Genomic DNA, 13,994 nt, shown 5'->3' with positions numbered 1-13,994 from the left:
TGGATTATGGAGAAAGCTAGAGAGTTCCAGAAAGACATCTACGTCTGCTTCATTGACTATGCAAAAGCCTTTGACTGTGTCAACCACAGCAAACTATGGCAAGTTCTTAAAGAAATGGGAGTGCCTGATCACCTCATCTGTCTCCTAAGAAATCTCTATGTAGGACAAGAAGCTACAGTTAGAACTGGATATGGAACAACTGATTGGTTCAAAATTGGGAAAGGAGTACGGCAAGGCTGTATATTGTCCCCCGGCTTATTTAACTTATATGCAGAATTCATCATGTGAAAGGCTGGGCTGGATGAATCCCAAGCCGGAATTAAGATCGCCGGAATAAATATCAACAACCTCAGATATGCAGATGACACAACCTTGATGGCAGAAAGTGAGGAGGAATTAAATAGCCTTTTAATGAGGGTGAAAGAGGAGAGCGCAAAATATGGTCATGGCCACTGGTCCCATCACCTCCTGGCAAATAGAAGGGGAAGAAATGGAGGCAGTGAGAGATTTTACTTTCTTGGGCTCCATGATCACTGCAGATGGTGACAGCAGTCACGAAATTAAAAGACACCTGCTCCTTGGGAGAAAGGTGATGGCAAACCTAGACAGGATCATTAAAAGCAGAGGCATCACCTTACCAAAAGAGGTCCGTGTAGTTAAAGCTATGGTTTTCCCAGTAGTGATGTATGGAAGTGAGAGCTGGATCCCAAAGAAGGCTGATCGCCGAAGAATGGATGCTTTTGAATTATGGTGCTGGAGGAGACTCTTGAGAGTACCATGGACTGCAAGAAGATCAAACGTATCCATTCTTAAGGAAATCAGCCCTGGGTGCTCCCTGGAAGGACAGATCGTGAAGCTGAGGCTCCAATACGTTGGCCACCTCATGAGAAGAGAAGACTCCCTGGAAAAGACCCTGATGTTGGGAAAGATGGAGGGCACAAGGAGAAGGGGACGCCAGAGGACGAGATGGTTGGATAGTGTTCTCGAAACTGCTAACATGAGTCTGACCAAACTGCAGGAGGCAGTGGAAGACAGGAGGGACTGGCGTTCTCTGGTCCATGGGGTCACGAAGAGTCGGACACGACTAAACGACTAAACAACTAAACAACAACAACCACATTGTCAGAGTCTTTATTCCTTCCTTATGATCCCTGGGGGCTGGGACTGTTGCTCCTGGTCACGCAATGAGGGTACTGCATGCAGATAAAGGTATGGTTGGTTGTTGAAGAACCCTGTGTGAGAGGCAGGGAAGGGAACATCTCCTGGGGTGGGAGGTTGGGAGCAGAAAGGGGAGCTCCCAGGCGAGAGCTGGGAGAGTTCATCTCTTTCTGTGTGGGACAAGAGTTATGAAAAAGGACTTTGCCTTCTTTCTCTCTTTTTTGTTTTTATTTTTTGTTTAGTTTGCTTTCTATTGTAAAGTACTGTACTATGAAAAGTGTTAACAAAATCTTTCTTTTTTAAAAAAATAGCTGCAAGCCACATGATGCCAAAGCACATTCTGCACTCATCCAAGTGGCAGATGTGAAGGCAATAGCTAGGTAGGTACTGGAACACACAATGACAAAGCATTGGTCCATGTAGCTCAGTTCTGTCTACACTGGGGTGGCAGTAATTCCACAGGGTTTTCCAGCCCTACATGGAGAGAGCAGAGATTGATCAGGGACTATTTGTATGTTACACAGTAGCTCTACTACTGAGCTACATCGCTCGTGTGCTTTTGAAAAGAGAAACAGCACATCTCAATTTCTTTTCCTTGGTGTTTTCTTCCCACGTCTTTGTGGCAAAAGGATGGACCACCAGGAAGCTCTTGCACATCTTTTGAGACGGGGAATAGTCAGTGTGCTTTAAGTAACAAGTGGCATTTCTTTCATGTATGCCATTCAGATTGTCAAGAACATTCATGCACAAAATATACAGTAAAGATCTTAGAAGTATTCCCATTTCCCCCTACCCTTTGAAAGTTCATTGTGCTCTGGGAGAAGGGGGTGTTTAGGCATTATCATTTGAGAATTGGCACCTGTGTGCTCCATCTTAATATGCATTTCTCATTTTAATCAAACCTCTGTAAACATCAACCCCTTGAAAATAATAATCAGCATCAAAAGATGCATTGGCAGGCACATACAAGATGAATCAAAATGCTTTTCTTTCTCCAATGCTAATCTTTTCCTAATTAGTCTCTATTAATATTATGCTGCATACAGCACTGCTCTTTTGTGTGTGTGTGTGTGTGTGTGTGTGTGTGTGTGTGTGTGAGAACTACCTTGTCAGTAACAAAAAAATCAAATTGCAAATGAATGAGATCTGTGTACAGCCTAATAATTTAAGCCTCCAATTTCAATCTCACTGTGTGCTGTGTGTGTTTTTCTCTCCCACTAGTCCTTGCAATTATTTGAGAACTAGGCAGATTTCTGACTTGCCTTGTCTGTCCTTCTGGAGGAGGGGTGTAATGTGATGGTTGAGATTGGACATTTTGTTATGGTGAGCCAAAATCCTGAGAAACAGTTGGAGAATTTCTCTTCTCCTGGACATATTTGGTGAAATGGGACACAGCAATTTCTCTGCTAACAAGTAGGGTGTGCAAATTTGAGAGGCCGTTTGTGCACAGGTCTAGTTAATTCTGCTTGACACACATTACTTTTGTTCATGGAAGTGCAGAGTGGTGTGGGGAGAAAGCTCCACAGGATTCAGCAAAGGAACTTCAAATTCTGTGAGAGTCCATTTGAAGTGGAACCTGCTACTGTCTCTAAGGCAAATTAGGTGCCATCATGCAGAATGGGCACCGCAAACAGGCAGTCTAGGATGTGCTATAATTCTGTAGGAGGGGAGAGAACACACTAGCACTGATGTCTCATCACCCTCCCAAAATTGGAAGGTCGCTGTGCAAAGTGAGGAGCCTTCTTGGGGCTGATGAGAACAAGAATGAGACAAGGAAGCTAGCATCCCCTTTACCTCTGCCCTCCTTTCCAGTTAAAGGAACATTGGGAGAGGATTTCTAGTTGCTCTGTTCTAACACTGGGAAGGGAATTGCAATGTTCCCACCTGAACAAGCAATCTTTTCACCCTTGAACTACAGCAGCTTTGTGATGCATGGGGAGTGTGGGGGGTGGGGTGGGGAGTTCCAATGCATAACCCCCCCCCCACACACACACACTACAATCCTGGTCTCTCTAGCTATACATGCAAGACTTTACCAGTTTATTTCAGGTGGTCACGCTTCTGCTTTCTGACAGTTCCTTTGTTTTCCCCAGCCATTTGTTGGGGGGATATGAGCTGACCTTTGATCTCAATAGAAATGTTTGCTTCACTTGGCGAAGAGTGCTTGCAAGGCTCTGTAGCCTGTCAAAGACATGTCAGCAAATTGTACACTAAGATGGTTGCTCCTCTGCAAGCAATAATAATAATTTTCTTTTTTTAAAAAAAAAAAAAACAGTTTTCTGAGGGTTAAAATGCTTCTTGGAAGAGAATGCTCTTGGACTTGAATCAGAGCAACACTGGACATGATAGTATCCTGATCCACCACAGGCAGGTGATGGCGACGCACAGGGGAGGTCAGTAGTTCCTGGCAGTCAGAAAAGGAAGGCAGGCAGAATCAGCTAATTAGATAGGGACCTAGGTATGGATTTCAGTACCACAATTCATGATCCTGCAGTTGAGGCAGAATATAGGGTTTCAGTGGCACCCCAGAGCAACTGGAAGATCTTTATAGCCTGGGCTAGGCATTCATTGACTGGAAGCTTCCTCTCCTGAATGCTGCATCTGGGCAGTTAAAGGACTTCTTCTGCAGTCATTGGCTTCTTCTGGGCCTCAGTGTTTCAAGCTGAGGGGACTCCTGATCCTTTGAGGAGTTTGTAGACCAATAATCAAAGTCTGGCAGCAAAGGTGTTTCCTTTGTGTTCAGGGGAGAAGATGGCTACAGCTCTACATAAAGTCGTAACGGGGTGGATACATCTCCTCCTCAGGGATGCCATCTTTGGAATAATCTGCCTCCAAGAATTCATGGTCTGGAGCCTTGGCATCTAATCTCAAGTTTCAAAAACATCACGCCTCTGATCACCAGTTGCTATGGTAGTCAGAGGGAAGGTGGTTGTTTTAATCCAATGCCATGGTCTTCCCAGCTGGCCTATGTTTCAAACAGGATGCAATATTAGATAGCCCCTTGTTTTGATCCAGCAGGGCACTTCTGATGTTCTTGTGTAGTGCTGGTTTCCTCATGGAATATGTATTTCCCTGACATGTGTAGTGCAATGCTATGCATTTTTGCTCAGATGTAATCATATTCCCAGGTAATTGTGGATAGGATTACAATTTCAGGCAGCTAATTTGGACTAAGTCCAGCAGAAATGCATGAGACTGACATCCATCAAGACATTTCATGGGCTGAGGCAAAGGACAAGATGACACCCCCTTTCATTTACAGTGGTGCCTCGCAAGACGAAAAGAATCCGTTCCGCGATTCTCTTCGTCTAGCAGTTTTTTTGTCTTGCAAAGCAAGCCCATTGACAGCTTAGCGGATTAGCGCTATTAGCGGTCTAGCGGCTTTTAGCGATCAGCTGAGAAGCGGCTTATCAGCGGATCAGCTGTTAAGCGGCTTAGCGGCTTAGGGAAAGGGCGAAAAAAGTGGGGAAAAACCCGCGGGAACTTGCAAGACATTTTCGTCTTGCGAAGCAACCCCATAGGGAAATTCGTTTTGCGAAGCGCCTCCAAAACGGAAAACCCTTTCGTCTAGCGGGTTTTCCGTCTTGCGAGGCATTCGTCTTGCGGGGCACCACTGTATTTCTTTGCTGTTTATATTGCTGGACACCTTAAAAAACAAATTGTCTAGGTATAAGCACAGCTCTGCTCGCTAGTGCCTTGCCACCATCCCTTGCTCCTGCGCACACCAGTCATTTACTCTTGAGAAGGCTGTCTCATTCTGCCTAATACTGGGACTGGCCCTTATCATCCATCCATGGAATTAATCTATTTCTTCTCTTCTGCTTATTGGTCCCCTTTCTTATCTTTCTCCCAGTACTATTCAACTGCTATTGCATTAGGATCTACTCCTGTATCATTGAACTTTGGTATCTGAGGGTTACTTTTTTTTGTTCAGAAAACCATGGTTTGACTTCAAATGCCCACAAGGGTTTGCTTATTCTCTCTACTGTACTGGCCTTTTTCTTTTTCTTTTTTAAGGAGCAAGAGAGAGAATTGTTTCAAAGTGAAAGCTTTGTTTATTCAGTGCAAGTGGAATGGCTGCAAATGGTGCCCTTTTTGCTTTTGATAAACACAGAGGTTTATCAAACACAAAGCAAGATGTAACTGCAGTATGACTCATGCCTTTCAGTCATTTCACATTTTACATCCTTGATGTTACCATTTTTCTTGTCACTCTCATGCAAAGAATACAGGAAAAGAAATGCTAAATGTCCCTGCTTTGCATTTCTCAAGTGCCTTTCAGCCATAGATCTGGAAGCATTTCTTATGCCTTAAGAAAAAGAGCCTTATCATAGTCCCTGGATATATTCCCTGTGTGCATGGGTGTAACCAGGATTTTTGTTAGGGGGTCAGGACTTGGGGGGCAGGACTTTTGTTAGGGGGGCAGAATTGAAGTGATTTCGTCAGCTCCTTAAGTATTTCTGTTGTTTTACTTGATCTGGGGGGCAGCTCCAACTCAACCCTTGGCTCCACTCAAGCCTGTGTGGGAGACATACAGATTCAGACAGGGGAGGTTTAGAGCCTTTTCTGGAGTCCTAAAATAAGTCGTTAACACTTCCAAGTAGATTTGGGCCATATTTTTGTGGGGCTCAGTTCTCAGCTTGACATTTGCACATTCTGTTGTGCAAAAAATTACACACACACACCAAACACACAAACACACACACTCCATGTTTTGAGCATTAATGACAGCTCTGATAAAGAAATGCAGAAGTTCCCAAATGCTGTTTTTTAAGACTCAACCAAATTGCAATACAGGTCAGGACACAGGTCAGGGAAACACTCAAGCCTTGGAAACAAAGGAATTATGCAATTTTTGGTCTTGTCTGTTGAAGTTTCAGTATGCAAACAGCCTGTCTGAGGAAGCCATGTACTGTATTTCTCATGTGTTCAACGCATGCCTGTCTTCCTTGTTCTAATGTAGGAACTGGAACCTTTTTCAGACTGAAGACCCCGTTCCCTTGTGGACATCCTTCCAGGGACTACATGCAAGCGATGGGCAGATCAATAGATGCACATGTTAGCTTTTTGCAGTTGGCTAGTTTTCACATATAACAAGTCCTCTAATTCCGTATAGTAAAAGCTATGGTTTTCCCAGTAGTGATGTATGGAAGTGAAAGCTGGACCATAAAGAAGGCTGATCGCCGAAGAATTGATGCTTTTGAATTATGGTGCTGGAGGAGACTCTTGAGAGTCCCATGGACAGCAAGAAGATCAAACGTATCCATTCTTAAGGAAATCAGCCCTGGGTGCTCCCTGGAAGGACAGTTCGTGAAGCTGAGGCTCCAATACTTTGGCCACCTCATGAGAAGAGAAGACTCCCTGGAAAAGACCCTGATGCTGGGAAAGATGGAGGGCACAAGGAGAAGGGGATGACAGAGGACGAGATGGTTGGACAGTGTTCTCGAAGCTACAAACATGAGTCTGACCAAACTGCGGGAGGCAGTGGAAGACAGGAGTGCCTGGCGTGCTCTGGTCCATGGGGTCACGAAGAGTCGGACACGACTAAACGACTAAACAACAACATTGTCAGAGTCTTTATTCCTTCCTTATGATCCCTGGGGGCTGGGGCTGTTGCGCCTGGTCACGCAATGAGGGGACTGCATGCAGATAAAGGTGATGGTTGGTTGTTGAAGAACCCTGTGTGAGAGGCAGGGAAGGGAACATCTCCTGGGGTGGGAGGTTGGGAGCAGAAAGGGGAGCTCCCAGAAGTGGACGACAGAGGACGAGATGGTTGGATAGTGTTCGCGAAGCTACCAGCATGAGTTTGACCAAACTGCAGGAGGCAGTGGAAGACAGGAGTGCCTGGCGTGCTCTGGTCCATGGGGTCACGACTAAATGACTAAACAACAACAAGTTTTCACACACACACTCACGTCCTTCTCTATCTTATATCCAGGCAAGCAAGAGTTCCTAGTTCCTGGCTCAGCTATATAGGTATTCAATGAGACCATCAGACACACCCACACAAGATATGAAATGTGAAATGGAGCCATAAGCAGACTTTTAACACATACTATTCAGTAGTACTGTGCACCAGCTCTAGGCAAATCCCAGATACCAAACTCATTCAGGTCAGTCCAGAATTTACCCAGATTGGGCTGTGGCAGACCCAGTTTGCCTCATGACAGTTTACCCACAGCAATCAAGAGTTACAAAAAAGGGAGGTGGTCACAGAAGCATATGAGGGGCGAGAACCAGAAGCAACTAGTTGGTATGAGAAGGGATTGAAAACAAAGGGCTGTGCAAGTCCTCTAATTCAGTTTGAAACCTGGATCTGGCCCAGATGTCAGGTCTAGTGCTAATCATCTGAGGTCATGTCAGTCTTGATCCAAAGCATTAAGTTGGGTACCTACACAGCCCTACTGTCAGCTCTATGCTGCACAGCCCTACTGTCAGCTCTATGTATGAAAGGTCTCAGATAATTTCCATAATGTCTGAGTCGCTGAGAATTTGGCTCTCTATAGGTACCAACACTGAACTATATCAGCTCCCATGAGGACAGAGATTTTAGTGCTCAGGCAAATGTATCTGATAAGCTGCTTCTCTCCTCTTTTCCAGAAAGAAGTTTCTCGTTATCACTGAGAGGGATGAGTATAAAAGCACAAGAACAGCCCAACTAGGTCTGACCAAAAACCTGTCTAGTCTAGCACCGTGTTCTCACAATTGCCAACTCAGATGCATATGGGAAGCACAACCTGCGTGCAATATAGTCATGCCTCGGCTTACAGATGCGTCAGGTTGCATGTTTTCGGGTTGCGCACCGTGCCAAACTCGGAAGTACCGGAATGGGTTACTTCTGGGTTTCAGCGCTCGCGCATGCGCAAAGGCGCTAAATCACACTTTGTGCATGCACAGAAGCACTGAATCGCAACCCATGCATGCACAGATGCGGCGCTGCAGGTTGCGAATGCTGCGAGTTGCGAGCGTGCCTCCTGCACGGATCATGTTCACAACCCAAGCATCCACTGAAGTGCCTTCCTGCTTGCAGGTAGTATAGCTTGGATGTGCTACAGCCATCATGATCATTGATAGCCTCATCCTTCATGAATTAGTCTAATCCCCTTTTAAAGGTGTTCAGGTTGGTGGCCAGCTTGTGAAAACATGAAATAACTGGTGAATTCTGATTATCATTTGCCAACTGGAAGCAGAATATATGATTTTTTTAAAAAAATAAAAAACTCCAAAATAGCATGTCAGCTCATTGCATTCTTGGTGAAGTTGTTGTGAATTTGACTGCTTGAACACAGGGCTTTTTTTCCAGCCAGAACTTGCCAGAACTCAGTTCTGGCACCTCTCAGGTGGATTCCCACACCTCTCAGGTGGGTGCCATTGCCATTCTCAGAGAATGTGGGAGGCGTTCATGGTGAGTTCTGGCACCTCTTTTTCTGGAAAAAAAATAGCACTGCTTGAAGTGCAGGTAACTAAAGTCCCCAGCAATGCCTTTCATTTCAAACAGTGCTGTAAATCCATTTATTTTGTGTAACTGATTCCAAGGAGAATAGTGTCATCTTGAAGTATTGTGAAGAGCCTGTGAAACATGTCTCATCTGTAGCAGTTTGCTTGTCAGCTGAGAATGAAATAATAATTCCTCACCACCAGACATCATACAGTTAAAGCTAGAAAGATCGATTAGGTTGTTGTCTGTCCCCCCCCCCCCGAGTTTTAAGTCCCTAGATTATTTTTGTTAACAACAAAGAAAGTTTGAAGTCACTTGTCTTTGTCTTAATTACTTATACTATTAGTCTGCAGTTAGAATAGTTACTTAGGTAGTGCCACCTCTTCCCAATTGTGGACATAGTGTTAGGTTTTACGTTTTATCTACAACTGTATCCTCTCTCAATCAATCCTTTTCATTTATACTTCAGCACCTAGGGCATTATCATTCTTTCATTGCTGCCTTCCTACCTACCTAGGTTTATCATAATTCCCTCACTGCTGATTGTGTGCTGAGGCTATAGTAGTCATTCACTCCATTGCCTTTACCAAATCACAATTTTCACTTGGTTAAATTTGCAGATCTGTGCTGTGAGATTGTCCTAGTTTAGTCCAATATGTTAGGAGGAAAAAAGTTGTGAAACTTCTCAAACACCTCTTTTCCCAAAGTGTCTAAAGTTGAGGTCAGGGGACAAATGACCCTCCTTGCCCCCCCCACCCCCTCTGATAGGCCCTGCCTCTGACAAACCCAATGGGGATTGCATTCAGCCCATCTAACAGAACATTCTAGCGAAGAAGTTGCCCTTCTAACTGCACAGGAATTGATGATCTGTAAGGAAATCCCACCAGCTGGGAGAACATTTCATTGCATGCATCCTTCCCACACAATCAGCACCCCACTGCTGCTCACAGCAAAGTTCCTGTTCTGTGAAGGGAAAATTCACATTTAGCCCAACTTACATGGGTCGTCTTAGGTACAACTTCCGAACCCCATAGAAACTACTTGTGGATCAGTGCTTCCAACACAGCAGGGTAATATTAAAAGAGCATCTAATGCATCTCAATTAGTAGCTGATCTGACTAACACCCTCTAGAGCAACAAAAACAAGTCTCAGACTAGATGTAATGTTACCCATATCTTTGAAATTGTGTTTGATAGTATTGGTTTTTTTTTTCTTTATCATTTTTTATTATTCTCCCCTGGCTTTAAAATCTCACAGCAGCCTCATGTACGCTTTCCCCAATTTTGATTGGGCCCGCAGGGCTGGAGAGGGTTTTAAAACTCTCTTTGCTAGTCCATTTTCCTGTTGAAAGTTGTCCAGCCATAGCTGTCAACGGTTCCCCTTTTTTAAAGGGAAATTCCCTTATTCCGAATAGGATTCCTCGCGAGAAAAGGGGAAAGTTGACAGCTATGTGTCCAGCCCAAAAAGTAGTGAGCCCTCAAGGCTGTGATTTGCTGCTGTGATGGATGGCAGAGCCAGACTAGAGTCTGGTGAGGCAGTCCCGCAAAAATTCCACCAGAGTGGCTACAAAGTCAGCTAGCCACGGAGGAAGGAGGAGCAGCAATTTGGGAGGGAGAATAAAAGAGAGAGGGTTGGATATGGCTTGCTTTGAGATGTTAGACAGGGATCAGGTTAAGGGATAGGGCTTGATTTGAGATGGGAGACAGGAAGTAGGATAATAATAATAATTAATAATAATAATAATAATAATAATTTATTTATCCCCTGGCCCATCTGGCTGGTTTTCCCCAGCCACTCTGGGTGGCTTCCAACAAAATATTAAAATACAATAGTCCTTCAGATATTAAAAGCTTTCCTAAACATGGCTGCCTTCAGATGTCTCCTAAAAGTCTGGTACAGTGGACGCTCGGGTTGCGAACGTGATCCGTGTGGGATGCGATTTAGCGCTTCTGCGCATCCGCGACCACCGAAACCCGGAAGTAACCCATTCTGATACTTCCGAGTTTTGGCAGTCCATAACCTGAAAAAACGCAACCTGAAGTGCCTGTAACCTGAGATATGACTGTAATTGTTTTTTCCTTTGACATCTGGTGGGAGGATGTTCCACAGGGTGGGCGCCACTACCAAGAATGCCCTCTGCCTGGTTCCCTGTATCCTCTCAGTGAGGGAACCGCCAGAAGGCCCTTGGCGCTGGACCTCAGTGTTTGTCTGAGAGAGTTGTTTAGAATTTGAGTGGAGCATCCTTTCTGAAGAGATATCTATAGCTATAGGAAGGAGCCTCATAGCTTAGGTATTAAGACGAGGGTTGAGGGTCTGGGGAAGATATGCAGACAGGACTTATCTGGAGGGCTGAGTCTGAGCAGGGAGAGGTAGGAGCTGTGGGAAGACAGACTCCCTGGGTCACTCCCTCCTTCGTTTTTTCTACTCTGAGGGGGCCTTATTCATCCCTGCGGCCCTGAAAGTGTATAGCATCAAAGTGTTGGCCACAATGGCCTATGCTGCACCTTTATGGGCTGCCTTTGCAAACCTCTCACCATTAGAGTCACTTCAAAGCCAATTCTTACGCCGACTTTTAAAATTACCATCATGCGTAAGTAACGCGGCTATTCGCTTAGAAATGAAGATCCCATCAGTGGAGTTAGTTATATGGAGGAGAGTTTTGATTTATTGGATATCCCTATGGCATAAACTCCCGAACCACTATCTCATTCAATGCATGTGGTGAGATGACTTCACAGATTTGTGGTCAGGAAAAATCCATGCCAAATTGCTGTCCTATGAGATCTCACCCACTGAATTGCTCAAACTGGATCTAAATGTGGCAAAAAGGTGTATAAATCAAAGGCTGGATGATGCGGAGCTATACCAAAATTTCGTAGCTGGTGGTGGAGTCTGCTCGCCGTTAAATTTCGGCATAACCCCTATCTACCGCGCTCCGTCCTACTTAACATCGCTTATGGCCGCGTCTCACCGATATGCCTTCATTAGAGCTAGGTTTAATGTCTTTCCAACAAACGTGCTGAGACATAGATTCACCAAGGGCCAAGTCCCTTCAATGTGTGCTTGTGAAATGAAAACATCTGAATCTCTACATCATGTTATGTTTATCTGCCCTTTGTACAGTTCAGCCCGTGCTAGCATACTAAACTCCATAATCCAGCCTATGGCTGACAAACCAGTAGACCTACAGCTTGCCTGGGTTCTTCAAGATGTGGATCCTTATATTACTCTACAGGTTGCTAAATTCCTAACAGCCGTCCTCTCGTACAAGAGACGGAATGGAATGTTAGCTGATTATTGATAGTTATAAGAATTTTCTATAACGACATCAGATACTGATTTTAGTGTAGTGCAAAAAATTTTTATTTTTAATTTTAATTTTAATCTTAATCTTAAACTTTTCTTATGAATTGGCTAATATTTGTCCTTGTGAGTTGTGAACTGTGTTATACTATTTGTGGCTTGTACGAGTCCGCTGTTTTATTTGATTTGTTTTGTTGTGTTGTGTTTCATGATGGGCGTAAAGCCGAATAAACATTTGATTGATTGACTCCCTGGGTCAGTCTCATAACTAGCCAGGAGGGGAGAGTTCTTCTAGGAGAAGAAGACTCCCAAACCAGTAACAAGGGGTGAGGTGATCCCCTGGGTCTGTTATACCAATTGGGATACCTCAGGAGTGGGATTGTTAAGAGAGGGGGGAACTGACGGAAAGTGCCCCTCACTCATGAACCAAAGAGTTAAACTGTGAAGGAAAATTAATGAAAGAGAATTAACGAAACAAGAACAATGGAGAATAAAAATCCTCCAGCCATAACAGCCTGGTTGAGAAAAATCTGATAGCATTAAGTAGTAGTCAAGCAGACAAATTTATTGCAAGTTGGGCTTTATTTCTCCAACCCTGGAATGAAAAAGTAACATAAATTATTTATTTATTTATTCCTTCTCTCTAGTGTATGTTTTTCTTCTTCTTACAAAGATGTACTCCTTGCTGTCTGCCTCTTGTAACGTTTCTCTGCCTGGCTGGGACAAAAATGGAAAACTTAATAAATATTATATACAAAAATAAATAAATAAAATAAATAAATACTCACTGGCCCGCCTTTCAAATAAGTGGAAATGAAGCAGCTGGTTGCCATGGTGAAATTATGATGACACTGTCACTCTGTAGTGGCAGTGCTGAAGTCATAAGTCAGATTCAAGGGGGAATTCCCCCCCCCCAGGCCCTGCCCACCAGTTAACAGTGACCTAAGGTTTTCCAGTAAAACATGAAATGGTGAACACACTACATCTTGTTCGTGCGCTTAGTTCATAACTTTTCTCTTAGTTAAATTAATAATAATAATAATAATAATATTTTATTACTTATCCCCAACTACTTTGGAAGGCTTCCATCAAAATATAAAAAATAATGTCAAACATAAAAAACTTCCTGATACAGGCTGCCTTCAGGTATCTTCTAAAAGTTCTGTAGTTCTTTATCTCCTTGACATCTGGCGGGAGGGGGGGCGTTCCACAGGGAGGGCGCCACTACCGAGAAGGCCCTCTGCCTGGTTCCCTGTAACCTCACTTCTCGCAGGGAGGGAACTGCCAGAAGGCCCTCAGAGCTGGACCTCAGCATCTGGGCTGAACAATGGGAGTGGAGACACTCCTTTAGGCATACAGTGGTGCCTCGCAAGACGAAATTAATCCGTTCCGTGAGGCTCTTCGTATAGCGGTTTTTTCGTCTTGCGAAGCAAGCCCATTGACAGCTTAGCAGATTAGCGCTATTAGCAGTTTAGCGGCTTTTAGCGGATCAGCTGTTAAGCGGCTTATCAGCGGAGCAGCGGAAAAGGGGGGAAAGGGGGGGGAACCCGCAGGAACTCGCAAGACATTTCGTCTTGCGAAGCAAGCCCATAGGGAAATTCGTTTTGCGAAGCGCCTCCAAAATGGAAAACCCTTTCGTCTAGCAGGTTTTCCGTCTTGCGAGGCGTTCGTCTTGCGGGGCACCACTGTATTTGTATATTCAAACATACCCTCATGTTGTAGGTTAAAAATAAGTCCATTGAAATATTTATATGTGACTGGAAAAAGTGATGTGCACTATTATTATTTATACAATGGATTTTATTTATGCTATGCAATTATTTATTTTGTATGTATTCACTCCTTTATGCTTAAGAAAACCAAAATAAAACTGGTATACAGATACCAAATGTAAACCATGCATTCCTGAAGGGTTTGTAAATGGCTAGTGTAGTGCATGTGCCAGTGTATAAATAATTTTGCCTAAATACTGTTTTGTTTTTAATAATAATAATAATATTTTATTATTTATACCCCGCCCATCTGGCTGAGTTTCCCCAGCCACTCTGGGCAGCTCCCAATCAAATGTCAAAAACAGTACAGCATTAAATATTA

General features: G+C 44.0%; 1 protein-coding gene across 3 annotated transcripts in view; it reads right to left on the bottom strand.

The window, feature by feature from the left end:
* The window catches only part of LOC309331261 (uncharacterized protein), a 140,911-nt gene that overhangs the window by 24,412 nt on the left and 102,505 nt on the right, over positions 1-13,994 (bottom strand). Inside the window, exon 5 of one of the 3 annotated variants that reach the window (XM_081843381.1) lies at positions 12,491-12,613. The exons of 1 other annotated variant lie outside the window; for it this stretch is intronic. In XM_081843381.1, the coding sequence (XP_081699507.1) occupies positions 12,566-12,613 (48 nt within the window). In that variant the 3' untranslated portion in view covers positions 12,491-12,565. Of the gene's footprint in view, positions 1-12,490; positions 12,618-13,994 lie in introns of those variants that run through there. One more of the 3 variants, XM_081843379.1, reaches the window with a different exon arrangement.

This window comes from Podarcis erhardii (assembly GCF_964252035.2).
Source record: "Podarcis erhardii genome assembly, chromosome: 16".
NCBI lineage: Eukaryota > Metazoa > Chordata > Lepidosauria > Squamata > Lacertidae > Podarcis > Podarcis erhardii.
This window is presented reverse-complemented; position numbering and strand designations above follow the sequence as displayed.